The following is a 13,348-nucleotide window of genomic DNA, read 5'->3' on the forward strand; positions in this document are numbered from 1 at the left end:
ATGGTTGAATCTACGTGAATTGGTGTGATCACAACATTGCGAAATCCTGCAGGGACTGTGAATTGAAATGATTAAAACGCAAATATATTAGTTTTATTTTTTTGTTAAAATACTTGAAGCGATATGAGTAAGATCTGATGGACCTTGATTTTTTCTCCTAAATAGCAGCACTTTTAAGCTGCCTTACATATGCACCCATATCTCGCATTCGCATGAAAACTGGTTATTCTTCCCATCTCTAGTCATGCTGATGTTTTAGGATAAGGTTTGATGTGTGTGATGATTTTGTTTACTTCCTGACGCGATGTTTGCAGAACATTTGGTGCAAATAGCGAGAAAAATGTCTTCCTGTGACAACAGTGAAGAAGGCCCACACGATCGACAACACTTATGAGAAAAGGAGTGCTTGATTTGCTCACAATAACCCACCTGGAACAATATGGATAATCTTGCCTCGTTGGATCGTTTTCTTTTTTATTTGATATCTGAGTTATTTTATGTTTTTAGGATTGATTGTTATGACGTCATAATTTCTCACAGCAGCCTGATAATTTTCTGTCCAATATTTATCCTGCACTCCCTGTTCTTTCAATATGAAATATGACAACTGAGAGAACCAAACTCAAATGTCTTATTTTGCATTTGTACTCATAAAAAGTAGAGGGACTAAGTCACCAACACCTGGGATTATTTGTTTGGAGACCCTATTCTGTGGAATGATACGCAGGACAACAGATGAGTTTGTTACGCACAATGTTGGGCTGTATGATAACTCACAAAGTATAAAAAAAAACTGGGGCAAAATATATGTGAAGCATTTTCGTCACAGATTGAATCATATGGAAAGTGGGCCATATGATACGTACAGCCTATCATAGTAAATCAACAACTCACACTTCCAGGATAAAAACCCCAAAAATGTGTTGTTGTTCAAATAGTAATACTTTTATCTTAAGTGAAGACGTGAGGTTCAGGTGAGACCTTGACGGGGTTGTCAGTTTTCTTGCATGTGTGTTGGTACTTACATCTGGCTCCAGTCCCACGCATCTTTGGAAAGCCCGGGCTGCACCCTCGTAACTTTGCAAGGCAAGGTAGGCACAACCAAGAGAAAACCACACACCAAGCTATTCCATGACACAAACACAATTAGTATAAGTACTGTTTTTTGGATTCATGGTTACTTTCAGTGTACAAGCAAATACAAAAAAGTGTGACAGCGACACTAAACAAAAATGAATACATGAGACTTGTACCTGAAGGGCGTTGATTTTGACTGCCTTTTCGAAGCAGTCGACACACTGCTGAAACTCCTTCTGACGGAGATGCAGCAGGGCTTTGGAGCGCATGGCTCTGGCACTGCGATGGCCTGATAGATCCCAAGCTTTGTCGTAATACTGATGATCTCTTAAGATGTCCCCAAGTAGGCAGTACAGACTGGGAGTCTCCTTCTTTGCCAGCTCCTGACGAACCAGCTCTTCAGCCTGTAAAAGACAGGAGGATACGTTGGTCTCATGAAGAGCTGCCGATTAAATATTTTTTTAAGTACTATAATGAATACAATTTAGGACCATTTCACATCATAAAAAGTACAGAGACATAAAGGAAATTCAAATAAATTGTAATGTGAAGTCATTTACTGCTCTTTTATATTGGATAACAAAATGCCTAACTTAACTAAAAAAACCAAAAATTGGCAAATATTGCAGTTGCCATTTTTCTACTTAGTGCTGCTGGCTGAGGGTGTGGCTAAATGGCTAAATCTGTTAGTCAGGATATCACCAATATAATGTTTGCAGAAACACATGATTACGCCATGATTTTCGACCAGGGGTGTAATAATTACAGTTATCAATAATTAACCACAGTAAAACTCCATGCGGTTAGCATTACCGTTTAAAATGAAAATGATGTGCATGATTGATAACCGCACTTTGATGACCTCACAGTGTGTGTGTTTGTGTACCTTCCCATGTTGGCCAAGTCTCTCCCAGCAGACGATTACGTCTTCCCATAGCTGCAGCTTTTCATAAATGAGCAGCGCTGAACTGGTGCAGCCGAGGTCTATCAGCAGTGCAGCTAATTGTTTCTGCAGAGAAAGCAGGAAAACATTTTCACATTGCCCTTCATTTACCCAGGAAAGTCCCATTGAGATTAAGAATCTATTTTTGATGGGAGTCCTGCACATTCATACACCAGTGTAGCTGGGAGCAAGATGGGTGACGTGTCTTGCATGAGACACAACAGCAGTGATTAGGATGGCAGAAGCTGGACATCCGAACTACACCGCGACCATGCATCCAATTCAGCATACATCCACATTTTAAATATTCTGTATGAACTAAAAAGAGATGGGACAATTGCAATGTATCCCTTTTGTTCGACCATTACACTAATACATAAAAAATGTTTTTCATCTATTCATCCATTGTCTTCCGCTTATACGAGTATGGGTCGCAAGGGTAGTCTGAAGGCTTCCTGGTCTCTTTCAGCTCCACCAGGGGTTGGGGGTACAACAAGGCGTTCCCAAGCCAGCTGCGACACATAATTCCTTCAGCGTGTCCGAGGTCTACCCCTGGGCCTCATCACGGCTGGGCATGTGTCCAGGAGGTATCCTGACTAGATGCCTGAGCCACCTCAACTGGCTCCTCTCAACTCTGAACAAGTGAGCTTCTGTCAGTCTCTTAGTGTGAGTCCAGCAAGCCTTTTAGTCGCCATTTAAAGCTTGTGACCATAAGTGATGGCAAGAATGGTAAAGGTAAATGGACCAATAAATTGACATATTCGCCTTACGATCAGCTCAGTCTTCCCTACGACAATACGGTAGAGAGACTACATTTCTGCAGGGCCTGTGCCGATTCCCCTGTCGATCTGATATTTAATCTTCCCTCTCTCGTCACCTCCTCTATGTGGGGAAAGACCTACCTCCCAACCAAAAAAAGTCCAATCCACCCTTTTCTAGCTGAGAAGCACAGCCTCAGATTTGGAGGTGCCGAGTCTCCTTCCAGAAACTTAACACTAAGCAGAAAACCACCCCAGTTACATCACAACTTGCTGTGGCCATCGGGACTAAATAATTTGCAAAGAACAAAGATAATATCTTAAGCTCCTTTAACTGGACACTAGTGGTGTCCCAATCTAACTTTTTCACTTCCGATTCGATACCGATATTGGAGCCTTGACCAATGGAGCCTGTACCAATGGAAAACACAATATCAGCAAGAATAATTGTTAGAATAATTATATTTAAATTATCACAAAGGTTTGTGTGTGAGTTCCCGGTAAGAAGCAAAAACATGTTTTTGAACCTACCAAGAAGAAGTCTTGTAAAACTCCACTGTGCAGGATGGAAAGCAACATGAAAGTGTTCTGTTTCTTTCATGTATTGTAATCAACAGAAAGATATATTCGTGACCCAAGAACTACAAAGCGGAGAGAAAGCAGGGCCGGACTCGCCTCCAGGCATCGCTTTTTTTAACTCTTTTACGAACCTCTTTTTGAAATCTTTTTTTTAACTCTTTCACGAACCAATTTTGAACTCTTTTGCGACCTCCATTTTTGAACTCTTTTATGACCTCTTTTTGAAACCGACCTTTTCTTTTTAACTGTTTTGTAATCAAAGGCGATGGCTGTTTACGACCCCGTCCGTTTTGAAGCAGCTGTTACCATGTGGTCAGGGAAGGACCAAATAAAAGAAGGAGGCGTGCAATCTTTTGGCAGAGCGTGCTGAGACACTGTACAAGGGGACAGTGTCCAGGCGCCTCTCCTCAAATTGAGCCAAATTGAATTCTGTCTCTGTTTAATTCTTTGCTTCTTGTCTTGTTTAATAGATGTCATCAGTGGACCTCGACTTAAACAAGTTGAAAAACTTATTCGGGTGTTACCATGTAGTGGTCAATTGTACGGAATATGTACTGAACAGTGCAATCTACTAATAAAAGTTTCAATCAATCAATCAATCAAATGTTTGAACCTGACAATAATCATTTTGTTATTTTGTATTGCGATGTTAAGAAATGTTTTATCAAGTGAAATTAGTCAAACAGAGAACAAGGAAGGAGGATACTTTGGCTGAATTTGAATATGACTTCTAAGCCCTTGTTTTTGCACTCTCTCAGTGGTTTTGCACGTTCACGTCAATCAAGAGGTGCTCAAATTATACGACAGGGAGGGGGGAAAAGCCGAAGAACCTCTCTCAAAGTGAAGTGAGCTGACACACCTCCCTAGACAAACGAGTGCGAGGAAAAAGATGGCTGACCAGAAACCTAGAGAAGCGTACAAACGTATGTAATAGATGTAATTAATAATTTTCATAATAACGATACTTGTGGTTTAGTCGGACTTCAAACATTTGCAACTGCACGTAAATATTGGCTTTAAACACAAATACACAATGAAACATATTTTATATACTGCAAGCTGTTGTTACACCAGCACTTGCATATTTTGCCAAAAATGTTGTCTTTTAAACTTGCTTCTTCTTAATAAAAACAGGAAAAAAAAAATTAAATAAAACCAGCACAAGCAAAACCGAACATAGCGTGTGACGACATCTTGAAAGTAAATAAACATTTGTCGTATCTGCCTTCCGTTTCTGCTGGCAAACGACGAGGACTGATGACGTAGCGAGCGTCGAACAATGTCCGTATGCATAGGGGAATATTTGCAATACTTCGTCATGGCACTAAATGCTAGAGCCAAGGGGGCAGGCTCAAGTAGACGAGGGGAGGGGAAAGTGGGAGAAATAGAATTGAGCCTTTTTTTTTTATTGCATGAGTACATCAAAATGTTATTTTTTCAGCAAAAATCTGTTCAAGACCAGACATACATTGTATAGGAAGACAAAACAGGAACGCTGATGGGTCGCCACTTACGTGGGAAAAGGTTGACATTAGGGGTGGAGGGAGCTCAGGTTGGGCACGGAAAAAAAACCTGATAGCCACGATAAGTATACATGCACATGTTACAACACAAAAACCATGAAACTTGCAACAGGAGGGGAGGGGCTTCCGGGTGCGAAACTACTGCCCTTCTGCCGCTGCTCCAGCCGTCTGTCCCACCTATGACAAAAGTGTGGGGTTGGGGCATGTGTGCATATGTATCAATGGTTCATGGTGTGGACAGGGAAGGAGTTTGTTTCGTCTTCGCTGCACTGTCCTCGAGGGGAACCTTGAAGCAACGACCTTGCCAGGTTGCTTGACAGGAAAACAATCCAATGGTAGGTATGAAAAACACTCAACTATTTATTATTAACTGTCTGGCATGGATTTATGCTCTCTTTAGGCTGAAGTGTGGTCATTGTTTTTGTTGACACCTAGTAGTCACACTAATTCATGATGTTAATCTCATGACAAGTTGGGCATTTGATACGGACATGTTTGGTACTGGATACCAGCGACGTGGGACGACATTTACACCAGGTGAGACAGTAACTGCAAATCCATTGCAGTTTTTCGCAAAATAAAAGCGATATTTCAAAAATGTTGACAAAAAAGTACATTTGTCATTTGTAGGTGTTTTCACGCTAGGGTGTCTTGCGTCAGGAGCCATAATTCTCGGAAAATCTTGCCCCGAGAGAATCCACTTTGAGGAAGATGGACGATTTGTGATTCAATGGTTTTGGAGCTGTGATCACAATTGCGGCAAATGGTGATGCCGTGATTGTCAATAGAAGACCAAGGCAACGGGTGATTGCTCAAAGGCAACGCCCTTACGTATGTCAGCGGCGACGGATAAGGGATTTTTTGGGGAGAATTGTGAACGAGAAATTCACAGACGAATTGTGGATTCAAGAGCCCCCTCGACATTGTTCGGGCATGTGGGTCTCGCTGAGGTTGCGTGTCGGCTTCTATTGTTGGGAAGGGACCTGCAAGACGGCCCAATGAAAGGAAGCTTGATTAAGACAACCTGTTTGCCCTAGTTTTCCTGCATCAGCGCCGCGCAATTTCTGTGTTTAGGTGGCCCTGTAAAACGCGAAAAAAGTTTCTGTCGTGCTTTTTTGACACACTTCAATATGGAAACGTCATAAAAACCACCTCATGAGAGCGTAAAAATGTTTCAGCGATGTTTGAGAAGTTTTTCGGAATATGGGTGTTTCCATTACCGGATTCTTACTGCGATATTTCGTTTTGCACATTTATAGGGGTAATGGAAACAAAGCTTATAGATGCCTTTGGAGTTTGTTTTTTGTTCATACCGGTATGCTTAAAAGGGAACATTATCACCAGACCTATGTAAGTGTCAATATATACCTTGATGTTGCAGAAAAAAGACCATATGTTTTTTTAACCGATTTCCGAACTGTAAAAGGCTGAATTTGGCGATTTAAACGCCTTTCAATTGTTCGCCTGTCGGAGCAATGACCTTTCTGCCATGACGTCACATTGTGAAGAAACCCGCCATTTTCTCAAACACATTACACACACCAAGTCAAATCAGCTCTGTTATTTTCCGTTTTTTCGACTGTTTTCCCGTACCTTGGAGACATCATGCCTCGTCGGTGTGTTGTCGGATGGTGTAACAACACGAACAGGGACGGATTCAAGTTACAACAGTGGTCAAAAGATGCGAAAGTCCCTCGTTTCTTCTGCACACTGCACCGACGGCAGCTATGCTACGACTGAGATGGCACAGAGATGGCAAGAATGTGTGGATATCCTGCGACACTCAAAGCAGATGCATTTCCAACAATAAAGTCAACGAAATCACAAAGGTGAGTTTTGTTGATGTTATTGACTTATGTGGAGTGCTAATCAGACATATTTGGTCACGGCATGACTGCAAGCTAATCGATGCTAACATGCTATTTAGGCTAGCTGTATGTTCATATTGCATCATTATGCCTCATTTGTAGCGATATTTGCACCCAGCCTTTCCCTCCACACACATTAAATGCCAACAAACATATACCAATTGTTGGTTAGAAGGCGATCGCCGAATTCATCTGCGCTTCCTCCCGTGCCGCTGTCTGTCGTGATATGGCTCAAAAGCTTCTGTTTCTTCTTTAATTTTGTTTTCGGTACCTGCCTCCACACTCCAACCATCCGTTTCAATACATGCGTAATCTGTTGAATCGCTTACGGCGCTGAAATCCGAGTCTGAATCCGAGCTACTATTCTATACTTTTCTGCGCTATCCGCCATGTTTGTTTCTGGTGGCTTCAGGCAGTGACGTCACAGGACAATAGACAGGTGGATATAGCGATGGTGTAAATCAGGCACTTTGAAGCCGTTTTTCGGGATATTGTGTGATGGGTAAAATTTTGAGAAAAACTTCGAAAAATAAAATAAGCCACTGGGAACTGATTTTTATTGGTTTTAACCATTCAGAAATTGTGATAACGTTCCCCTTTAATTGGACCGACCAACCTTGTGTGTTTATTGGAGGACATTTAGATATTAACTGGCTGTCCAACTTTGCACAAGTAAGCTTGCTGCAGGACTGAATCGGAGATTATACCACAGAGTTGACATGCAAGCGGATATAATCCTATACTTGTTTTTTTGCTGATATCGGATCAATATCCAATATCTATATCAGATCGGGACAGCTTTTAATACATTGGCTGCACCTAGAAATGTTCTCAGTAAAAAAAATTACAAAATCAATGGACAAGGGCAATGTTACATATTTTGGATATCTTTTGTCAGGTGTGAAATAACAGTAGAAGATGAAAAGGCTACTTAATTTAGTGAGAAGTTAAGAATGTGGCCAAAGATTTACTTTAGCTAATATTAAAACAGTATATACCGTAAATTCTGGACTACAAGCCGCTCCGTTTTTTTCCTACGCTTTAAATCCTAAAAAGGTACAGGTAGTTTATGGATTTTTCTTCGCTGCCAGCCAAAAAGAAAAAATAGTTTTCATTTAACACATGCAAAGACACTTCAGTCGTGTATTATTTTTTGTGCTTTTGCGCCATCTTATGGACGAGTTCGCTCAGTGCAGGTGCTGCTGGGTGAATTAATTCCTGCTGTTTAAAGCTTTGAACCAGAGGTAGAAGTTTGTTCGGTCATTCATCCATAGCATTTCTACTCCTCTTGATTCTTCATTTATCACTAGGGCTGTGTGATGTCTTCATGAGTGTTTTCATGCATCTCAGGGCATTCAATTGATCGCAACTGGACTGTTTGGTTCACCTCTCATCCGAGTATTCTTCATCAGTTTGTGCTCATAGACTCATAACTAGTCAAGCGGCTGATGCCAAAACCCCAAATGTTTAAACTCCAAAACTAGGAGGTTGTGCCTGGGCAAGGATAGTTTTGCCATATCGTAGTGAAAAAACAACTGTTCGATACAAAACGAGCAATCCTAACTGTCAAAGCCAGCGACAGTTGTCAAAGTCTAATTTCCCCTAAATAGCATTGAGGAATTGTGTGGCAGAACAATCGCTGTGGATCGACTACTACCAGTCCAAAATAGTGCATATTTGTCCGTGCTATTGTAATGTATGAAGCTAGAGTTGTTTGCATTAGCTGATATGCTAGCACGTTTACGTATTCGTGTTAGCAATGGTACCTTACTATTCTGTTTGTATTGTTTCAGTTTCACAAATTCCTCAGTAAATTCACCAAAACGTCACCGTGGAGTTATTGCGTCTGTTTAGCTGATTGGAGAGATTGTTAGTTTTGTTCACTCAGTCGTTTTACAGACACTGTTTGGAAACAATTAAAGGCCTACTGAAATGCGATTTTCTTATTTAAACGAGGATAGCAGGTCCATTCTATGTGTCGTACTTGATCATTTTGCGATATTGCCATATTTTTGGTGAAAAGATTTAGTAGAGAACATCCAAGATAAAGTTCGCAACTTTTGCTTGCTAACAGAAAAGCCCTGCCTCTACCGGAAGTAGCAGACGATGACGTCACATGTTGATGGCTCCTCACATCTTCACATTGTTTTTAATGGGAGGCTCCAACAAAAACAACTTTTCGGACCGAGAAAACGACAATTTCCCCATTAATTTGAGGGAGGATGAAAGATTTGTGTTTGAGGATATTGATAGCGACGGACTAGAAAAACAAAAAACAAAAACGCGATTGCATTGGGACAAATTCCAATGTTTTTAGACACACTTACTAGGATAATTCTGGGAAATCCCTTATCTTTCTATTGTGTTGCTAGTGCTTTAGTGAGTTTAACAGTACCTGATAGTCGGAGGGGTGTGTCCACGGGTGTGTTGACGCGCAGCGTCTCAGTGAAGTCGACGGCAGCTTTATGGGCGGCACAAGCTCAGCTGATCTCCGGTAAGAAGCAACTTTTTACCACAATTTTCTCACCGAAACCTGCTGGTTGACATTCGGTCGGGATCCATGTTCGCTGTGATCCATAGTAAAGTTTCACCTCCGTGAATTTTAAACAAGGAATCACCGTGTGTTTGTGTGGCTAAAGGCTAAAGCTTCCCAACTCCATCTTTCTACTTTGACTTCTCTATTATTAATTGAACAAATTGCAAAAGATTCAGCAACACAGATCTCCAAAATACTGTGTAATTATGCGGTTAAAGCAGACGACTTTTAGCTGTGTGTGTGCGCAGCGCTCATATTTCCTAACAGCCCGTGACATCAAGCGTACACGTCGTCATTACGCAACGTTTTAAAGAAAAAACTCCCGGGAAATTTAAAATTGTAATTTAGTAAACTAAACCAGCCGTATTGGCATGTGTTGCAATATTAATATTTCATCATTGATATATAAACTATCAGACTGCATGGTGGGTAGTAGTGGGTTTCAGTAGGCCTTTAAGGTATGTAAAAAAACATTTATAATATCTTTCTGTTTATATAACTCATTTCACAACGTATTTACCTGCGGCTTATAGTGCAGTGTGGCTAATAATTATTTTAACAAAAAGGTTGTGGATGTGGCTTGTACGGTAAAATTCACTAGTGATTACTTGAGGCTGGTAGCACAATTAAACGTTTCTAACCAGAGTAAGATTACAGTGTAAAAAACAATAAATGTTCACGGTGGCAGAGGGGTTAGTGCGTCTGCCTCACAATACGAAGTTCCTGCAGTCCTGGGTTCAAATCCAGGCTCGGGATCTTTCTGTGTGGAGTTTGCATGTTCTCCCCGTGAATGCGTGGGTTCCCTCCGGGTACTCCGGCTTCCTCCCACTTCCAAAGACACGCACCTGGGGATAGGTTGATTGGCAACACTAAATTGGCCCTAGTGTGTGAATGTGAGTGTGAATGTTGTCTGTGTATCTGTGTTGGCCCTGTGATGAGGTGGCGACTTGTCCAGGGTGTACCCTGCCTTCCGCCCGATTGTAGCTGAGATAGGCGCCAGCGCCCCCCGCGACCCCGAAAGGGAATAAGCGGTAGAAAATGGATGGATGGATGGATGGATAATTTAATAATGAACATCAACTTTTTTGTAGACTGCATAATATGTCCTATTTGGCCTAAAATTAGCAAAACAAGCAGTATGTAAATAAAAGGGGCTTACTCGGGATTGTAAACATGAAATGGTTTTGCACAAAAACTAAGCATCCATCCAGAAAGCTACACCCAGCAATAAAAATGCCTTCAGTGTGTCCTTCCATGCAGGATATGATTCTCCAGCATGATAAAAATACTGCATCATAACATCAGCTGCAATCAAGCGCCTCAACCCACTTTACTGTCCCCAGGCTGCAATATGGACTCTTCAATTTCAGCAATATTGCTGTTATCTGTTATTATATGCCGCCTGGGGGAAGCTTCCTCGACAAAATGAGCTGTCCTTCTCCCAGACCCTCCTCCGCCAATATCTCAGACACGTGTAAATTACAGCATATTTTATTCACATACCTTTGGCTGGCTGCAGTGTCCGTCTTCGTAACACTGAGACACTTTAGAGAGCAACAGATGCTATTATATTTGACATTTGTCACAATGGTGTCACAAAATACATCATTTTCTAACAGTTTAATAGTCGTGGGCCAAATTGGGAAAAGTACAATAATAATATTATTCACTGCGTCCATTGCAATCTGACCTCACCTTCAACTGTCTCTGGTAGGTGCATGAATTATATACCTCTGCCAAGTACAAACCCCGTTTCCATATGAGTTGGGAAATTGTGTTAGATGTAAATGTAAATGGAATACAATGATTTGCAAATCATTTTCAACCCATATTCAGTTGAATATGGTACAAAGACAACACTCCCGCTTTAAATGAGGGCTGCTATTTTTTTGTACAAGCGGAATACAGAGGTATTGATAATTACTTTGGAGTTAAAAAAATGCAGCGTGAAGAGGTTTGTGTACACTTTCTTTAGGCCTTAAATACCTGCTTCTATTTTATGTTCGGGAGTCCGAATAAAGCCAGCCTTTTCCATTACATACTTTTTTTTAAAACAAATCTGTTCCTCTTTTTTTCTCCCATGGATGCACTTCAAACTGTTCAGTTCTATTCATTTGTGAGACAAATAAACAGTGTCCTCTTTATTTTAAGTGTTGCCTATGTTTTTATTGAACGTGATCCGCTCCCGGGTTGTATCCCGCACGTTGAGACTGGCGCATGTGCGACACGAAGTGTCCCCGGAGGCGGCACACACCCACTCGAGAGATCTGGTTTTCAATTGCATAATCCAGGTGTGTTAGTCCAGTTTTTCAGAAAGCAAACACAGATGAAGGTGTTTTCATGGGTTGTAAGATGCTTCTTTTGAGTCGAATTATTTGAAAAATCTGAATAATTTCAGCAAATGGAAACAAAGTCATTGTGTATGAACATAGAAAATTATGGCTAGCTGCCTCTGTCAGCTCAGGACCCATCCATCCATCCATCCATTTTCTACCGCTTATTCCCTTTTGGGGTCGCGGGGGGCGCTGGCGCCTAGCTCAGCTACAATCGGGCGGAAGGCGGGGTACACCCTGGACAAGTCGCCACCTCATCGCAGGGTCAACACAGATAGACAGACAACTTTCACACTCACATTCACACACTAGGGCCAATTTTAGTGTTGCCAATCAACCTATCCCCAGGTGCATGTCTTTGTAAGTGGGAGGAAGCCGGAGTACCCGGAGGGAACCCACGCATTCACGGGGAGAACATGCAAACTCCACACAGAAAGATCCCGAGCCTGGATTTGAACCCAGGACTGCAGGAACTTCGTATTGTGAGGCAGACGCCTCGTAATGTGACGCAGACGCCGAATCTCAAAATTAAATGTAATTGGATTTCACCTCTGCCAACATTTTCGTCTCGTTTTTGTCATTGTTTTCGTCATTTGTTATTGTCCAATTTTAGTCTTGGAAAAATTAGTTGTTGACTATAACTAAGACAAAAAAATTCAGTCATCAAAATTAACACTGATCCTCTCTGGCTAATACTTTTATTTGATTTTGGTCCAGGACTGCAGGAACTTCGTATTGCGTCTGCTTCACAATACGAAGTTCCTGCAGTCCTGGACCAAAATCAAACAAAAGTATTAGCCATAGAGGATCAGTGTTAATTTTGATGACTGAATTTTTTTGTCTTAGTTATAGTCAACAACTAATTGCGTCTGCTTCACAATACGTAGTTCCTGCAGTCCTGGACCAAAATCAAATAAAAGTATTAGCCAGAGAGGATCAGTGTTAATTTTGATGACTGAATTTTTTTGTCTTAGTTATAGTCAACAACTAATTTTTCCAAGATTAAAATTGGACAATAACAAATGACGAAAACAATGACAAAAACGAGACGAAAATGTTGGCAGAGGTGAAATCCAATTACATTTAATTTTGTCATTCGGCGGGTGGAACAAGTTAGGAATCTATCCAATCACAGTGGCATGTGGGAAAGGGGTGGGGGACAAACCATGAAAGGGTCCAATCAGAACTACTGTCTTTGTAGAGCAAAAAAATGGCGAAACAAGACTCTATTGGGATGTAACGATAAATGCTGTTAATGATGACTGCAGCAAATCTCCCGACGGTTAGTATTACCCATTGAGATTAAAAGGACCGAAAAATCTAGATTGATAACTGCACTTTGATGAACTCACGGACTGACTGGTGCCAGATCTCTAGCTTAAATGTTAATATATAAACATTAACATATTTTCCTACAAAGAAACAACGTACCCCAATGTAAAATTATAAACACATTACAAAGCCTGTTAAATATGCACATTGATCCTACAAGCTGTGTTGTCTTAGAATGGAAATATGATGACCAATCTTTCCTCAGAGTAAAAGAGACAGTGTTTTCATAGTGCGTTCAAAAACAATTCAGATTTTTTTGTTACACTTTTCATTTAAATAAAACCTAAAGTACTACAGTACAAACCAACATTTAACACTATAAAAGCTTAGAAATTAATTTTTTCAAGCTACCACACAAAAAAGACAGGTATATGAGATATATATACACCTCTTAGATTT

At 40.9% G+C, this 13,348-nt stretch overlaps 1 protein-coding gene across 1 annotated transcript in view; it reads right to left on the bottom strand.

Moving 5' to 3' along the window:
• Positions 1-13,348, bottom strand: part of ttc27 (tetratricopeptide repeat domain 27) — a 143,640-nt gene that overhangs the window by 14,150 nt on the left and 116,142 nt on the right. Inside the window, exons 12-14 of the mRNA XM_061911092.1 lie at positions 1,964-2,086; positions 1,254-1,481; positions 1,026-1,124 (exon numbers count right to left, since the gene is read on the bottom strand). Coding sequence (XP_061767076.1) covers positions 1,026-1,124; positions 1,254-1,481; positions 1,964-2,086 — 450 coding nt within the window. The remainder of the gene's footprint in view (positions 1-1,025; positions 1,125-1,253; positions 1,482-1,963; positions 2,087-13,348) is intronic.

The sequence above is a fragment of the Nerophis ophidion genome, linkage group LG09, assembly GCF_033978795.1.
Source record: "Nerophis ophidion isolate RoL-2023_Sa linkage group LG09, RoL_Noph_v1.0, whole genome shotgun sequence".
Classification (NCBI taxonomy): Eukaryota; Metazoa; Chordata; class Actinopteri; order Syngnathiformes; family Syngnathidae; genus Nerophis; species Nerophis ophidion.